At 33.4% G+C, this 17,229-nt stretch overlaps 1 protein-coding gene across 1 annotated transcript; it reads right to left on the bottom strand.

The window, feature by feature from the left end:
* Positions 1 to 10,964: 10,964 nt before the first annotated feature.
* LOTGIDRAFT_215606 (hypothetical protein) lies at positions 10,965 to 16,361 on the bottom strand (the record flags this gene model as incomplete). The annotated part of the gene is made up of 3 exons (XM_009056632.1): positions 16,025 to 16,361; positions 11,874 to 12,029; positions 10,965 to 11,348 (listed from the first exon to the last, which is right to left on the bottom strand). Exons 1-3 carry the CDS (start codon positions 16,034 to 16,036, stop codon positions 10,965 to 10,967), a joined length of 552 nt encoding a protein of 183 aa, XP_009054880.1. The 5' UTR covers positions 16,037 to 16,361.
* Between the last annotated feature and the right edge of the window lie 868 nt (positions 16,362 to 17,229).

The raw sequence follows: 17,229 nt of genomic DNA on the forward strand, positions 1-17,229 counted from the left end.
TTGGAGTAATAATAATAATAATAATAAATTAGATTATAATAAGTCTCTGTACATGATATCTACATTTGAATATTTACATTGCATATATTTTAAACTCTGCAACAGATGCATAATAATAATAATAATAATAATATTGATAATACATAACAAAGTTCTCTTCATTTTTTTTAGGAGCCATAATAAATGAAACTGGCTTTTGTTTTATTTGGATAAATTTCATTATACACATTCAATTTCGTCATTTTGTGCTTTTAACTAGATACTTTTCATTCAACTCTCGTCATTCTAAAAAATCAAATCTATTTTGATTTGAATCTGAAATGAATAATGAATCTGTATAATGAATTGAATATAATTTAGAGGTAGAACTCTACACATCTATCAAAGGATTTCAAAATCATGCACCTTATAAAATCTTATCAACAATTTATCCCTTACAACTAGGATTTATAAATAATTAGAATATTTAACAACTTTTTACAATTCATCATTTCTTGAGACAATTTTATGAACGTATCTTACTGTAAGGCATATCTCATAAGTAACCCAGCCTAAATATTGTAGGTACAAGTGATACTTTAATTTTTTGGAGTATTTAAGCTTTCCATATAACACACCATAATAATATGTTCATTAATAAAGTACATTATAAGAATGATGTGCTATACTTGTGGACAAAAGACCACATGAATGTTGGTAATCCACATTTTCCTTCCAAAAATTCTAAACTTAAATTGAATTCTGAATAATCTGATATGCCTTATTAAAAAAAGCCAGCCTTAACTGTTCTTGTAAAATATGTTATAGTGTCCTAGTTTACAAGTAGATGTTAAGAAATATGGTTAAGTATCTATTCATGACTAGAGTTCTAGACTAATTCTATATTTTACAGAAATTCTTACAAAAAACTATTAGTTATTTAAACGGAAGCATAGGATATCATCTACAAAAACTTGCATAGTGTTTACTTATTGATTTTTGTACATTTTGTATTTTGGACATTGGCAACTAATGTATATATACAGGTCTCTACCCCCAACCGTAAAAAATAAAAAAAAAACACAATCTAACAAAGAAACTAAAACCTCTATAAAGCTATGTACCATGATTTTTTCTACGTTAGTCTGAGGTTTTTTATAGTTAATAATTCTATCATAAAAACATGTTTGAAATTTGTTCAATAATTTCTGCTTTTTTTTTAAAACTGACAACATCACACACAAACTTTAACACAAAACAAGGGGCTGAATTGGTTTTTTGGTAAAGGTTTCATAAAGAGATTAATACATATTGCATAAGTACACTTTAGTCACTTGAAATATAAGGAAGATTTTCTGAGGGCAATTCACCATGTACAATTTGAAAATTTGAACTCAGATAAGTATTTCTTATATTTTAGCAGACTGAATAACAAGAATATTTCTCTAATTATCTCCCCTATCAACACAATACCAAGAGGATAATAATAATAATAATAACTTTCACAACATTTAATATAATATCAATAATGATAATAATAATAATAATAGGCCTTTATACAATAAAAACGAACTCTATCACAGCCAAGCAAGCACCTGTAAGTGCCATTTGCATTCCAACCCCTTGCCAGCATATATAGATAACCTACATCAGTTTTAGTCTGTCATGGTATTATCATTTAACAACCTGAGGCATTTAAGTATTTCAATAATTTTCTACATAGCAGGTAATGTACTTGATTAATTTTCTACATTCCAGGTAATGTGCTTGATTAATTTTCTACAATCCAGGTAATGTGCTTGATTAATTTTTCTACATTCCAGGTAATGTGCTTGATTAATTTTCTACAATCCAGGTAATGTGCTTGAAAATTTTCAAAATTTCAGGTAATGTACTTGATTAATTTTCTACATTCCAGGTAATGTACTTGATTAATTTTCTACATTCCAGGTAATTTGCTTGATTAATTTTCTACATTCTAAGTAATGTGCTTGAATAATTTTCTACATTGCAGGTAATTTGCTTGATTAATTTTCTACATTGCAGGTAATTTGCTTGATTAATTTTCTACATTGCAGGTAATTTGCTTGATTAATTTTCTTACTGTGTACACACTGTCAAAACATCAAATATAGAAATGATGATAGTAACAATGACAGACATAAAACTAAGATTAGTTAATATTTAAATGAGGTATATTCATCCTGTTTGATGTTTCGGAGTAGAAGAAGGGGAGGGATGTTGGGGGGTGGGGCAACCAGTTTGAGTAGGTACTGGGGTATGCCCACCATGATTTGATCCTGCCCCAGGCCCATCAGTTGAACCATCAGGGTGTGGAACTACAGGGAAATACCTCTCTGAAATAAATAAATTAGAGGTTTACAGAGACACTAGCCATCGTTTAAACAATTACAATTCTTTTCCCTGTGCAACATCCAGGCATAAGCAGCAAATGATCGTTTGGTTTCCAACAACCATTAAAAGATTTTCTCAACTCTCTGTGTATTAGGGGCACTGATAGGGTTCCAATTATCAGTTGTGATTATTGCAATTCCACTGAAACTTAGTGTTTTATGATGTCACAATCACATAAGCTACTAACAATACTTAAAGGCTTTTGAAATTATGAAGCCATAATCCAACAGAGGTTCTTAGAAAATGAGCCAAAAGCAAACTATCAATTCTTACCTTCATTAAGAAGAGGTTCTTCTGGATTCACTGTTGGCATAATATTAGCTAGCATATTATAATCAACATTCTCATCCAGCGGGACAAAAGGGGTTGTCCAACGAGGTATAGGTGTAGATCTTGGCGTTGTTCGAGGGGTTGCCATCGGTGATGCTATTAAACTTAACGTTGTTGGTGATATCATACCACTAATAGCATTTACCGGACTAATACTGGGGTACGTTAATACCTGTAAAATTGATATCATTATCATACTGTATTATCATCACAACAGAGTCTAGTTGTCACAGTTGTTTATCATTCGGTTTTTTGTTCTACCTTCATATTTTGTATGTAATATTGAGCATGAATGGTGGGTGTGGTGCAAGGCAGGGTATTATTCTTCTAGACACCTGATACCACTGAATATAGTGTGTCAATCACCTATCTGACACATCTAACCTTTAATGAACCCCGTCCCCTTCATCACATATGCTTTTCTTGTTAATATGATACCATGTTATGGTTTTTAGAAGAGTTCAATTGCTAAATCAGGATAGTTTTGTTGCCAGTCAATGCTTTTCAGCATATTTTTTTGTAGAAAAATATTAGTACTTACCGGTATACTACCTTGATGACCTTGAGGGTGGATGTGAGAAAAGGCATATTCAGGTCTTGAGAGTACAGAGAAAGGACTAGAAACTACAGCACGATTTATAGGTGGCGTGCCTGGTGAAGTTGATATTCCTCCGCCATGATTGGCTGAAGGGGAGATACTTGATCCTATAAATAGAAACATTATATTAAATAATATGCATCATATTTTGTACCAGAGTGATGCTTTACTCCATGTTCTGTTTAGTGATGCTTTACTCCATGTTCTGTTTAGGAAGGTCATAATCAAGATAATACCTCTGGAACTTCCTAATGAATTATTCAATGACAATTCAAGGGAAACCTGCATATGAACTCTATAATGGCCGAACGTTTATGTAAGGATTTTTAAGAACTTATTCTAACCCTAGTGATCAACGTCAAGTCCACAACATAACTGTTACTTACCATTACCAGGAGTAGGGGAAGTCATTGGTGGACTTGAACACTGTTCTGTATGACCATCTGAAGCTCTCATGATAGCTACAGGACGTGCTAGATTCGGTGGGGGAGGGGGAGGTGGGGGTAACATGCCACTAAAGAAATGAGGCAATTTTGATGGACTTTTCATGGAAGGGCTTGAAGGACTAGCCTGAAATGAAAATCAGAAGAAGATTACTTTTATGTACCAAATAAAAAGACATCACATTAGCATTATTGTAGGTTTTTTGGTCTATCTATTAACAGACATTTAAGGCTTCTACTTTACAATTTCCAGTGTGAAAAGGCTCACAATTTCAGCGATTTTTTTACTGTTACTAATATGAATACAATTCAAGCCAAATGGAATGTTCTAGTTAAAATGGTAGCACATGTCCAGATGTTATAATAATGAATTACCCTCAACATGGTACCAAAGGCCAAAAAACGGAAATTGCTTACCTGACTCTGAGCATTTTGAGCTTCCTGACATACAAGGGTTACGAAATCTGAGAATGTGTCTCCACTCTCATTCTGATGATATTTCATTACATTGACTGGACCTTGTCCAGAGTTGAGTATCATGTGATGATGTTGCATTCCTACAAAACATCAAAATATCACATCATTAGTACTTACTAGTAAATAAAAAAAGTCAATTTTCAAAAAAAAACCTTTAAAGTTTTTAAGTATTTTAAGTAAAATTTAGTAACTGGTATATTAATGCTGTTAGTTTAAATGGTCTAATTTATGACTATCGAAAGCTAAACTATTCTATTTTTACTATGTTTTTTATCAAAATCATATATTGATTGTATTTCTAGAGAGTGAATCCTACACTGTTGACACAGGTTTTGGATATGAAATCAATCATCAGGATGGCTAGTTTGGAAATTTTGGCTAAATATCTAATTCTTGGACTTAAGACCTATAGTCAAGTAGGTAGACTCAGGAGCAACACCACACAGTTCTTAATTCTCCTATTGTGATCGTTACATTTAAAAAATTTACTGCCATAATTCTACTTATTTTACAGTTGAAAGGAAAAGTCCTGCAATTCCAAACGGGGCCAAGATCCTAGAACTCACTGAAATGTGAGGTTAAATGGCATGAAAATGGATGAAAATGTCACCTGAATTACCGTTAGGGCTGTCCTGTTGATGGTGGGGTGTTCCAGGTGGTAAACTCCCTGGGGTGTGGGTACTCATGGGTCGTGGAGGTGTTGGAATTAGAGAAGATCGCGAGGAGTGGGCGACATGCTGCCCGTGACCATTGTTGTTGTTATTGACAGGCATGAAGCCCTGACGGCTATCAGGTTTTGGTTTATTGATGAGATGAGATGAGTGAAGAGTTGAACCATGGTTTAAACCTAGATTAACACACAACAACACACATTCTGTCAATATCTTAGTATGATTTAGTAATAACACAATGTGGTGAGTGACCATATTAGCTGGACAAGCTTTACCTAGGATAACAACAGAACGTCGCAGGGAATGAATTGGTGCTGGGGCTCAGATTTTGTAATTGAAAAATTTGAGGAATTAAAGGCCAAAAGAACTCATTTCTGACTATTTTGAGGTGCCAAAAACGTATAAAAAGTCTATATCTTTTTGATTTTGTACAAAAACACTGTAAATGAATCAATCTCTGCTGATCTGAAGAAAGTTTTGTTGGAGTTTAATTCTCACTTGATGGGGCCCAGCCCCCACAGACCCCACCCTAACGATGGGGCTGAATAACAAGTCTTCTTAGGCTAATTTTTTATCTTACAATCTGATATTCCACTAAGTAATAACCCAAATATTAAGGACATTTAATACAAGATATATATATTTATGTAAAATGCCATGATGAGAATTTCTGCTTGTAACATCAACTATGTAATGCTGTAGACAGACCCTTTATATTATTGGTAAAGCAAGATGACAATAACTAAAAACTCACAAATAAACTAATGAAGTATTACAATTAATTGTTATTGACTTAATAAAAAAAAAAAAGTTTTGGTAGCAAATCTAGTAGTGTTTTATTTTCTACAAGCAGAGAGGAAAGAAAAACACTAGAACACTTTATTCTTTAGTCTCCTTTAGGCTCAGAATTCATTGGATATGAAATTGACTGACAAAATATTGGAAGCATTAAAATGCTAGTTCTCCTTAATTATTTACAGTGAGCATTATGCTCCACACCACTGACAGCATTAACTTTCAAGTCAGGAGTAGGCATTCAATATAGGCATTCAAAATTGCAAAGATTTACTTTGAGGCAATATTTTGTCAAAATGGAATTGACGTACCTGGATCCATTTGATCGGTTTGCCAGGAAGTAGATTGTCCTGTAGACATACTAACAGAAGGTTTATAATATCCCATTTCACCACCATCATCACCAACACTCTCTACATCATCTTCAGCTGATGATATAGAACTCATAGTTGTTCGTTTTCTCTTGTGGGGTGTATGACCTAAGAGTAAATAGTATAATATATCATCATAATAATATCAATCACAAACTGTTTGTATTATATCAAGGTTGATTATGCATTTTTCTCTTGTGAGATTATGCTGGATGTAATTTTACAGGCATCAAATACACCCCTAATTTCCCAACAGGTCTTCCCGTCATACATATAATTATATTGATTGAAAGTATGCATGAAAAAGAGTTCACTAAATAGTTTAAATGTTTTATATAGATGACTTGCACACTATAATTGGTATAAGTTAAGCAAGGTAGAATTGGTAGGGAGCTGACAAAAATATTATACACATTATATATATATACTTAGAAGGGAGGTTCTCCATGTTATCAAACTGAATAGTTCTGGGAACAAACTTTGAAGAGAGGTTTCAAGCTTACAGAGCCCTATCACTCCACAGACCATCAGTCCAACTTGCTACCTCCTGCGCACTAACCCACTGCTCTATGGTTTTCAAATTATCAATAAAAACAATACTGCTGAAAATTGTTCTCAATAGTGTCTCTCAAAATTAGAATTGTTGAATTACCTGAAGGACTTAAGGCTGATTGTCCATTTGGAAGATTGTGATGCATTGGTACCATATTACCTTGATCTTGTGGACTATAAGAATAATATCCTGGACTTTCAATTTTCGGTGGAGGTAACATGGTATGGGTTCCATTTTGAGGCATCATTATGGAAGCTAAAAATAGAAAAAAACATACAAATCATTTATCGTTCTCCTATGCATTTGCAATACTTAAGCAAGCATTAACACATTTCTATTGAAATAATATATATCATATAAACAATATTACCTATGTGCACTCTTCAAAAAGTGTTCCAAAAAAAACAAACCCCACTAGCCACAAAGTAATATTTCATGTCCCAAAGAGAGAGCATGTCCTTCCCCACTTGTGACATACAAAAACTAACAGTACTAATCATAGTGAAGCTCAAATTAATTTTTTTAAAATTGCAGTTTTATCATTATTTCAAGGTCAAGGCCAATAGAACGTTGGCAATATATCATGATTATTAGCTATTATTATTATTAATTCTCTAATATATTACTTGATTACGGTTTCAAGGTTTGGAGTCAAGAAATGACAGATACAAAATATCTGGAGTATTACACCCAAAGTAATTATTACACTGTTATATGTGTAACATGCAGTATAAAATATAAAGCATACTTACACCTAGTAACAAGTAATAATTCTTTGGCTGAGAAGACTCCAGTTGCCATAATGCTGTCATTTCCTGACACACCTGAATGATAATTACCTGCAAAATACAAGCAATAAATCGTTTTGTTACGGACAACTAAATTATGATTTGTATTGATTATGGTAGAATTAAAAATTTGACACCATAATTATTGCAAGGTCTCTTGGGTATTATTGTGGTGATTATTTTGGCTTAAATACGCAGATTATTGCCAAGACTGGAATATTATCATGAAATAACTTTCATTGGCCCCTACAATATCATTAATTTCAATTTGTTTCTTGTAATGTTTTCTCTCTTACCAGTTTACACTTGAGCACTTACTTTTACCAAATTATACAAGTCATATTTAATAAAAGTTTCAAAATGTTTAAATTTGAGATTGATCTCCAGGACTGTTGTTTTACTACATATATTGGCACAGAAAACTGGTGACAAATCTTAATTTTACAATATAAATTACATTTACAGTTTATGCTTAACAGAATCAAATGCAGAATATGTCTTAGATTTAATACCCTAACATCAGACAATTTTCTAGTTTCACAAAATTTTTTAAATGTAGAAGTTTGATTGGATAGTATGCTTGCAAAGACAGCCAACCGGAGCTCTGTACACAGGCAGCCATATTGTTAACATTTACAAACTTCTTTGATAAAAGAAAATGCTTTATGAAGTCAAGGTAATAGACAGAGTTAGTAATGCCTTGACATTGGAAATATGGTCTGATATATTGTTATAATTTTCATATTGAAGACTATTGAATCAAATAAACAACCTAGTCTATAAAATGAGCATCTGTTAATTTTTATCAATAACTCAACAAGCTGTTGTCCACATTTAAACCCATCCATGAATTTATCAACATTTTCATCAAAAATCATTCATAGAATTCACTAGAACATATCTAATTTCATTCTCATATCCATAGGGTTCAATTTTGACAGGTCTTTTAATAACAACTGATATATGTGAAGAAAATGTTCTGAAAGTCAATTCTTTGAAAAAAAAAAATAACAAAATTTTATCAAATGCAAAAATGGTCAAGGAAAATAACTCCAGATAAATGATAATTAAAATATCAATATTCAGAGAAAAAATATTCTGTAAGGTGTCAGACAGACATGAGACAAAAACAAACTATATCTTCATATCTTTGAAGATGTGTCAAAAGCATAAACTACTGTGACTAAAAAAAAAGTTAAGTAACTTGTACAAAATCAAAAAATATTTACACCAATATTTGCACAATGAATAATCAGGATTTTGGTATCTCTTCCTGCCCATGTTCTTTACCACAAGTAAACCTCTCTCACAGCAGAGTCTGGCTAAGTGCAAAACATTGCATGATTTCAAATGGGAAGTGAATTGGTTTTGTTTAGCATGCATTGGTAGTTCAGTTTTTACACATTTGCAAGTTTGCCAGATCCACACAAAGACATGAAAAAAACTATCAGTTGGAAAATGTAAGTATTAACAAAAAGACAAGGTTGTAAATTCATACAGAGAGAGTTGTCAAGGTTAACATTAGAAATATTTGATTTTAGATGTGCATGTACATGTATTTTCTGAAATCTTGCAACATATTTTTTCTATCATGAATGAGTATCTTAAAGAATAACTGTCATCAATTCTAGATCAATCAATTGCATACCAAAGTATATTCTTCTATATATGCTGACTTGAGTGTTTTCATCATAACAATATCATGTCAATCATTTTTTTTCTTATTGAAATTATCATGAGCAGTACAGAAGTGATCACACATGCCAAAATTTGCCTCCACAAATACTACCTGTTGATTGGTTAGAAATCAACCAATGCTCTTTGTCGACAGAAGGAAGTTCAGTCAGTAGGAAGACAGAAATTTCAAATCAAGCATGTCTGTACCAGTGATTTCAGAGGTCAAAACTCTCTTTCTTAATTACAGTCACTTGACTAGATAATCCAAAAAAAAATATTGGTTCAATTTGTAATCAATCGAGTTCAGTCACGATTTGGACTTCAGAAGTCAAATATTCAAGACAGGCAATTGGATCACAATTCATTCTCTTGTAACAGATACATACAGATAAAAAGTCCTTTTCATTTCTTTTTTACAGAATTGCATTTCTGAACAATGGTTTAAGGTTAAGAATTCAGTACTCCAGGAAGCAAGCCAAGTTTACATGCAAATATAGTTGAAATAAGTCTTGCCTAAACTGGCCATATTGGCACATCATCAGATTTGAGGTTATGATTTCAAATACACATTTGTGTATTGTCAATACCTCAATTGTAGAAATTTTGGCACAACATGTGAATTTTCATTATAACATTACAACAAAACAGGGAGTTGTATAAAGCTGTGTAGGTCCCTTAAATATATTCGCAAATTACATAAATGTTATACCAATAATATCAATGGTGTATAAATCTTGCAGATATTTTTAATAATTGGTCGGTGTGAACTATATGAAATGAATTTGTCTTACCGCTGTCTGAAAATCATATCTATCAGTGTCTTAGTATAGTTTGCAAGAAACTGGGACTTGGTAGTTATAAATTGGTACATTCAGATTTAACTGCATATTATATTAGGGCCAGCAGTGACTGTCCGACAGATTACAGCACACACTTCAAGCAGTTGTAGATCAGAAAAGCAGACTTGTATCAAGCCACAAGTCAAGGACAAATTGTCCCATTGCCTGCTTATAAGCTTTTTGGGGGGCTACTACAGTATCCTGTGATATTTAAAGCACCACTCAAAACCTTGAGAGTAAAGTAGAGATCAATATAAATCAGTGTTTATTACAATCATAATAGATTCAGGAGGGGGCAATATAAGTGCAAGTCTGTTGCCCACATCATATAATATTAAATATATAACAAATTACATGTTTTCCTACTGTTAAAATAACACTTTATGGAAAATGTTTCAGCTGTGTTTTGTGTATCATTTCATGCTTTTATCTACTACCACATATTAGTAAAGTATTCATACAAACCTTTTATATCTTGTTCACCATTGATAGGCATATCACCATATTCACTTCGTGGATCTGAAAAAACATCTTGATACATTGGTGATACTGATAGGGGTGGAAAGCTGAGCGACACTGACCTGGCTGACAATGGTGATAGAAGCACGGGCAACAGGCTCAGATACGTACGATTTTGTCAAAGATCAGTATAGTTCCTCTACATGTTTTAGTTTGTGTTGGTTTGTGTTGGTCAGGCAAGATAGAGGTAAAAAATGACAAAAAAACAGAGGTCCTCTGAGGCAGTGTGTCACATCGGGAAAAATTTAAATGGTAAAGCAATCACAATTCATCCCATTGTACTACAGATGGAGTATTCTTTCTTTTGTCAGAAAGCAGTTGTAAAACTTCATCTCCCTGGTGTTAAAAATGGTGCAAGGTCTCTCTGTTTGAGCTAGAAATGGAGTCAAGTCTCTCTGTTTGAGCTGGAAATGGAAAGATCTCCAATATGGAGTGAACAATGGAGATGACAATTGAGTAGTTGAAAATGGAGCAAAGTTTCTCTGATGAAGTTGATAAGGGAGTAAAATCTACTTACCATAACTCTGTATAAAGTTAGCAAGATAAAGATCTAATTCGCGAACTGATACACTAATATGATGTGGATTAACACAGATATTGGGATGCATACAGTCTGGAGATTTTTCTAACCGTTCTCCATCAGTACTTTCTAGAGGTATTGCTTTAAATAATATCACCATAACTAGGTCCAATCTCCACACTTTGTCGGCCTGCCGTAAACAGTCAATACGACGCATTTTTCCTTTTTGATCTGGATTGCTTAAAACACATACAGGTGGACGCTTCCCAGTAATACTGAGCACAAAATCTTCTCGACATTCCTGTGTTATATCTTTCCGTAATTTCGCTAATAATCTTGACGCCCATTTCTGTTTAACTTCCGCCTTTTCACTCTGAAAGATTGAATTTCACTTGTGAGATGAGTAACATACCATGTCTTATGGCAATGTTCCTTATCAGAAGTTGCCAATAAGCATGCCCATACTAAGCAGATAAGGTGGGGCTTTCTATACTCATTTGCCAATTAGCCAAATATTGCATATCTAACTAGCTCATACATTGGAAATTTGGATGCAACAATATAACATGGGTATACAGTGTGGAAAGTATTTGTAGCAATCTGTCCTTCATTTTGTCACAAGATATGCTATGTATATCCAAAGCCATAAATGCATGAAAGTGATATTTAAGTACAAATAGCATGGTTTATCTGAATTTTGATTTTATTCTTGATTGTAATTTATGTGCTACTTATTTTAGTGGAGGTAGTTTCATTTGTGCATCTTTTCTGTATTATAAGATCGCGAAATCCAGAAAATATCCATTGACAGAGCCATCTACATTGCAGTGCCCTATATAAGCAAAAAGGCATATCGAAATAAATGGATATTGTACTGGTAAATAAAACCAAAATCTACCTGTAATTCTTCTTTAACTTTTCTCTCTTCTTCCATAGACATTCGTTTATCATTTTTCTTGTAATATTTGCGTTTATGTGCTTGTAAATTAAACCATGTGTATGAAAAGGATCTAACATGTGGCAGTAAGGCCTCGATGAATGGATGAAATTCATCCTGAAAATAGAAATAGAATATATCTAGATTAATCATTACTGTATGTCATTAAAAACTCTCACAAACACCTTAATAAAAACATCAAACTGTTCAGACATAAGTCATAACTTGAAACATGATTTCATCCATTTGTTAAGTTTTAGCGAAATAGACCTCAGAAATTTTCACAATTATTTGAGATGGTTACTAAGAAAATAACAAAAGTCATTGAATTGTACACAGTACATCATGCATAATACTGGAGGGAGGAAAAAGAAGCAATTTATCCCAATATTTCTCACTGTGGTTGCTCTTAAGATGAATATGTCAGTATCATACACCTACTATTCATAGATTTCAACTTTTATCATCAAATTGATATCCAGACTAACTGGAACATAATAAGTTTAATACGAAGATGTTTTCCAATTTTTTTCTCAACTGAGCAATAAATTGTCTGTTGTCTGTGTAAGAGATATAAGACTAGAGTTGGTTGGTGAAAGTTATGTGGTTAATATCATTAAGTTCACTTGTTATATGGCTCTATTGATTCATTGTAACAAATAGCAACAAATACCAAATATCATTAAACAAATTTCTTTTTCAACACAATAAGTTTACACTCGATCTATAAGCTATGGAATTCATATTTCCCTTCAGTTATCCTTCAGTGAACAGTTAAGGACTGTCTGAAATATGTGTCAGCAGCAAGAGAAGGGCGCTAATAGAGTTGAGGGTAGAATATATCTATTATTACTCCCCACTCCTAGTCATCGAATTTGCTTGCTTTGCTCAAACGTCAAATTTTGGAAATTTCACCCCCATTTCCAATAGAGCTATCTGGTGAGGATTTTTATCTGAAACATGTTGGCAACATGAAAACAGACCTGGTGTTTTATTATGTCAACACTAACAAGTACAATTTGAAGGTGGATAAATGCAGAGCATATGCCAATCCATTGAAAGCATAGGAAGCCTTCAAGCATTTAGATATGAGGGTATTAAACTTTGGGAAGCATAATTATATTTTATACTAGTCCCTAAAAATGTTCTTTTTTATAGTTCTTTTTGGCCTTTTAAAACATACCAATTTCCTTGATATCAATCAAATCCAATCAAGCAATCATTTTCCAAAATTGAGTACAGTATTGAGGTGTACAATGAAACCAGAACTCAATCTTTGTGAGTAAAACATCTAATGATGTCAAAATATTTGAGAAATTTCATGTTATAATGTAAGCAGGAAGGTAAAATTGATAATACATGAAGTAATAACCTACAATGAGGACAAAATTCGATTTATTCGATTTTTCATTGAACATATATCCTATTAATCGGAAAATATTATCTAAATATTTTCTTTTAGATCAGATGATAAGAGCTCTTTGGGCACTAATATACGACATGAATTACGCTGTACTATTTAAGCTTTTTTCAAAAAAGGCTTCTGAAAAACAGGCCCCTCTCCACCATCTAGGTCAGTTTTCACCCCGTCTGCTCAACAAACTACCATTTGTTTAACTGTTTAGTATTTCTGTGCTAATTTACACATTAACTGGTCAGAAAATGATATTGTGGTGAACTTGTTTCAATATTGATACAATAATCCAATACAAGCTATCAATACATAGTAGCAATACATCAGGTAAAAGTACATGGCCACCATAACACATAAACCCTGTTTCCACTGAGAATTGTAAAGTAAAGCTAGCTGATTCCTGAACGACTTTGAGCCTCAATTACAAAGTCGCACATTATTGATGTAGGCAACCGTTTTTTCCAGTAAGAAATGCAATAGACTGGAAAGATCAGTACGCCCCTATTGCCGAATGACAAAAAGCTGGCTTCTGGTCCCTCATAAATTGCTGAATGCAAAAGATAGGTTTTAGGTTCCGGTTCGGCCATTTGCCCAGTGGAAACACATGAAAACTAGCTTAAAGCCGTTTTTCCCTCAGTAGAGTCACAGTTAATGTCAAGTATGGATAACAGTTAAAGGGATATAGTCATCTCACTTGTGCCTTGTACAAGCTTATTATAGGTTGTTGTGAACTGAATGAGTTAACCAGCCAGATTTAAGACCAATTGACAATGTAAATACACTTCAGAGTAACAACATTTTTTTTTTTACAAATCGTACTTTAGTCTCAGAAAAGGGAATAATTAAGCTAAGCCAATCAGTAATAGTGTTCACAGCTTAGCGTCAAAATTTGAGACTTTAATTCTATGTGCCTCCAGAATTATCAACATTCAAAGGTACCGTACTCTGTGATATATAGAAAGACATATGTAGAAAAAGTGAGTAAAATTTCTAATTTGAAGTATCTTTAAAGGAATTTTGCAATATTCGTACATTTCAAGTACTTCTGAAGACTATATTCAAGACTATATTCAAGACTAAAATCAACCACCCAAAATGTCGCATCAGTTCCTTTAACAAGAATAAACCGCAATTGAGTAAATGGTTTCATCACCAAATTAATGTCCATTATCATTAATGACATTGACTAAAATGTACTGTTTATTTTTATTGATGCTGATATTTGCTTGCTGGCTAACTATGGTTTCAGGTATTAAGGGGTGAAAGCTGACACCGGGCCCACTGCCGAAAGCACAGTCCTTGAGGGAGATTCAAAGCCATGGCACCCAATTGCCCAGAATACGATAGTCCAACTCGCTACTGAGTTATTCGACTGCCACAAAAAGACAGTGTTCCAACCCAGCGTTAGAGGGAAGTATTGATGTTAACAAAGTTCGAAAGTTGCTAAGATTTGATCCCAGCATAATCTCCAAGGGAAGATACCTTTGCATTTCTCTATCCTGATAGTAATGCCTAGTTCAACTTCCATTCAAAGGGGAGTCAGCAGACTAATGTCTGTGCCGACTGGGATGAGTTCAGAAACCAAAAAAATCCTGAACAAATAAGCCTACTTAGTGTGGTTATAGAGTAGAATCTGCTACTTAATAAAAAACTAGAACCTCTAAACTTTTTGAATTCTTGTACCCCTGTCCACAAGGAAAATCTCACTGTTGTAATAGTGTTTAACAAAAGCTTTGCAGTGAACAGGTCAAATTTCAGTTGCGACTGGCAAAGAAATTGATCAAACACCATGAAATTTTGCAACAATTATCCATTGATTGTTAAATGTTAGCATTGATTGGCCCTTATCAAAGCATTTTTAAAAAAAAACATCTAAGTAGATTCTTATGAGAACCCCTCATGTAAGCTTTCTCTTATTCTTATGTGTTCCCGGGCAGTGCTATTATTCCAGGTTAGACTTTAAATACTTGACTTCAACAGGACTAGGCTAAAAAAAAAAAGGCCTAATAGTAATACTGGTAGGCTACTGGTCCCAGTCTAACTTCAAAACAAAATGCATCACAAATTTCTCTATCCTGATAGTAATGCCTAGTTCAACTTCCATTCAAAGGGGAGTCAGCAGACTAATGTCTGTGCCGACTGGGATGAGTTCAGAAACCAAAAAAATCCTGAACAAATAAGCCTACTTAGTGTGGTTATAGAATAGAATCTGCTACTTAATAAAAAACTAGAACCTCTAAACTTTTTGAATTCTTGTACCCCTGTTCACAAGGAAAATCTCACTGTTGTAATAGTGTTTAACAAAAGCTTTGCAGTGAACAGGTCAAATTTCAGTTGCGACTGGCAAAGAAATTGATCAAACACCATGAAATTTTGCAACAATTATCCATTGATTGTTAAATGTTAGCATTGATTGGCCCTTATCAAAGCATTTTTAAAAAAAAACCATCTAAGTAGATTCTTATGAGACCCCCTGATGTAAGCTTACTCTTATTCTTATGTGTTCCCGGGCAGTGCTATTATTCCAGGTTAGACTTTAAATACTTGACTTCAACAGGACTAGGCTAAAAAAAAAAAAAGGCCTAATAGTAATACGGGTAGGCTACTGGTCCCAATCTAACTTCAAAACAAAATGTATCACAAACTTTTCACAACATTATTCAATCATTGTGTGTGAAAATGTAATAAAAATACGTACTTGTTCCTCCATGCAGAATTACAATAATTAGGATCTTAATCCGTTAGCCACAGAAGAACAGAAAAATCACGATTATTTGACTTCATCTTGGAGGGTAAACCCCCCTGTTGATGGAACCACAAAATGTTGTCTTGGAACAAGGTCCCACAGTAACCAATTTTAAAATCCTGTGAACAGCCTTACTAGGAGCGTCAAAGTAAATTAAAAGATGCAAACGGTTTCAGGAATCACTTATACACGATTTAAACAAATGGAATATCCTCTATTGCTCAAAATAAAGTCGTAATTTCATCGAAACTTTTAATTTGCAAAGGCACGTCATAACACGATTGTCAGGTAGCAGCCATGTTGAAAAATAGTCCCTACTATTAACCTTTCGTTTCTTGAGAAATAGCGCAATAATACAATGAAATGGTATCAAATCAACGGAAACTAATACTAGCGTAATTTGCCATTAAATTATTATAGAGCATACGAAAACTGAAAAAAACACAAAAATTGACATTGGAATCCTTTGGCGAATGGATATTGTCTAATACTCACCATGGTCATTTTCCGTCGAGGCAAATCGCTACTCCGTTACACATTCGTTTATTGAGAACGGCTAATCCGATTAAAACTTATATGCAATTATCATGCATGAGAATTTGCATATCTATGTTGTAATTATAATATTTAATCCATTCGAAAGTAGGTCACATTTAATCCCACAAGATTATAATTTCATAATGACGTCGTAATGTTTTGAAGAAGGCCGAATATTGTTGTCATTTTCCATATTTGGAAGGAACGTATCAAGTCTCAGATTTTAAACCAATCAAATTACACTGGGTAAAATAGTCCCGTTAAAAATAGAATTGATTGACAGGCGCTTGTTTACCTTTTAATCAGGCTTCTGAGAATCTCTGAGTAAAATGCAGTAGTTCTACCCTTTTAACAACGTTTTTATTCAATTATGATGATAAATTATGCTCTCTGAATATGACATACTCAATATTTTAAGAAATTTATATACAGGTAGATGAAAAACGATCTGACAGAAGCCACGCCCCTAGCACGAGGTAGCTCATTCATAGCAAAAATAAATCTTGCTCAGCTGATCTCCAGGAAACTGGCCAAGAAGAGAAGGGCCAAAACTACGAAAGAAAACTTTTTGGCAAGAATATTTACACATTACTACGATGGAGAGTGGTATATGAAAGTAA

The sequence above is a fragment of the Lottia gigantea genome (assembly GCF_000327385.1).
Source record: "Lottia gigantea unplaced genomic scaffold LOTGIsca_28, whole genome shotgun sequence".
NCBI lineage: Eukaryota > Metazoa > Mollusca > Gastropoda > Lottiidae > Lottia > Lottia gigantea.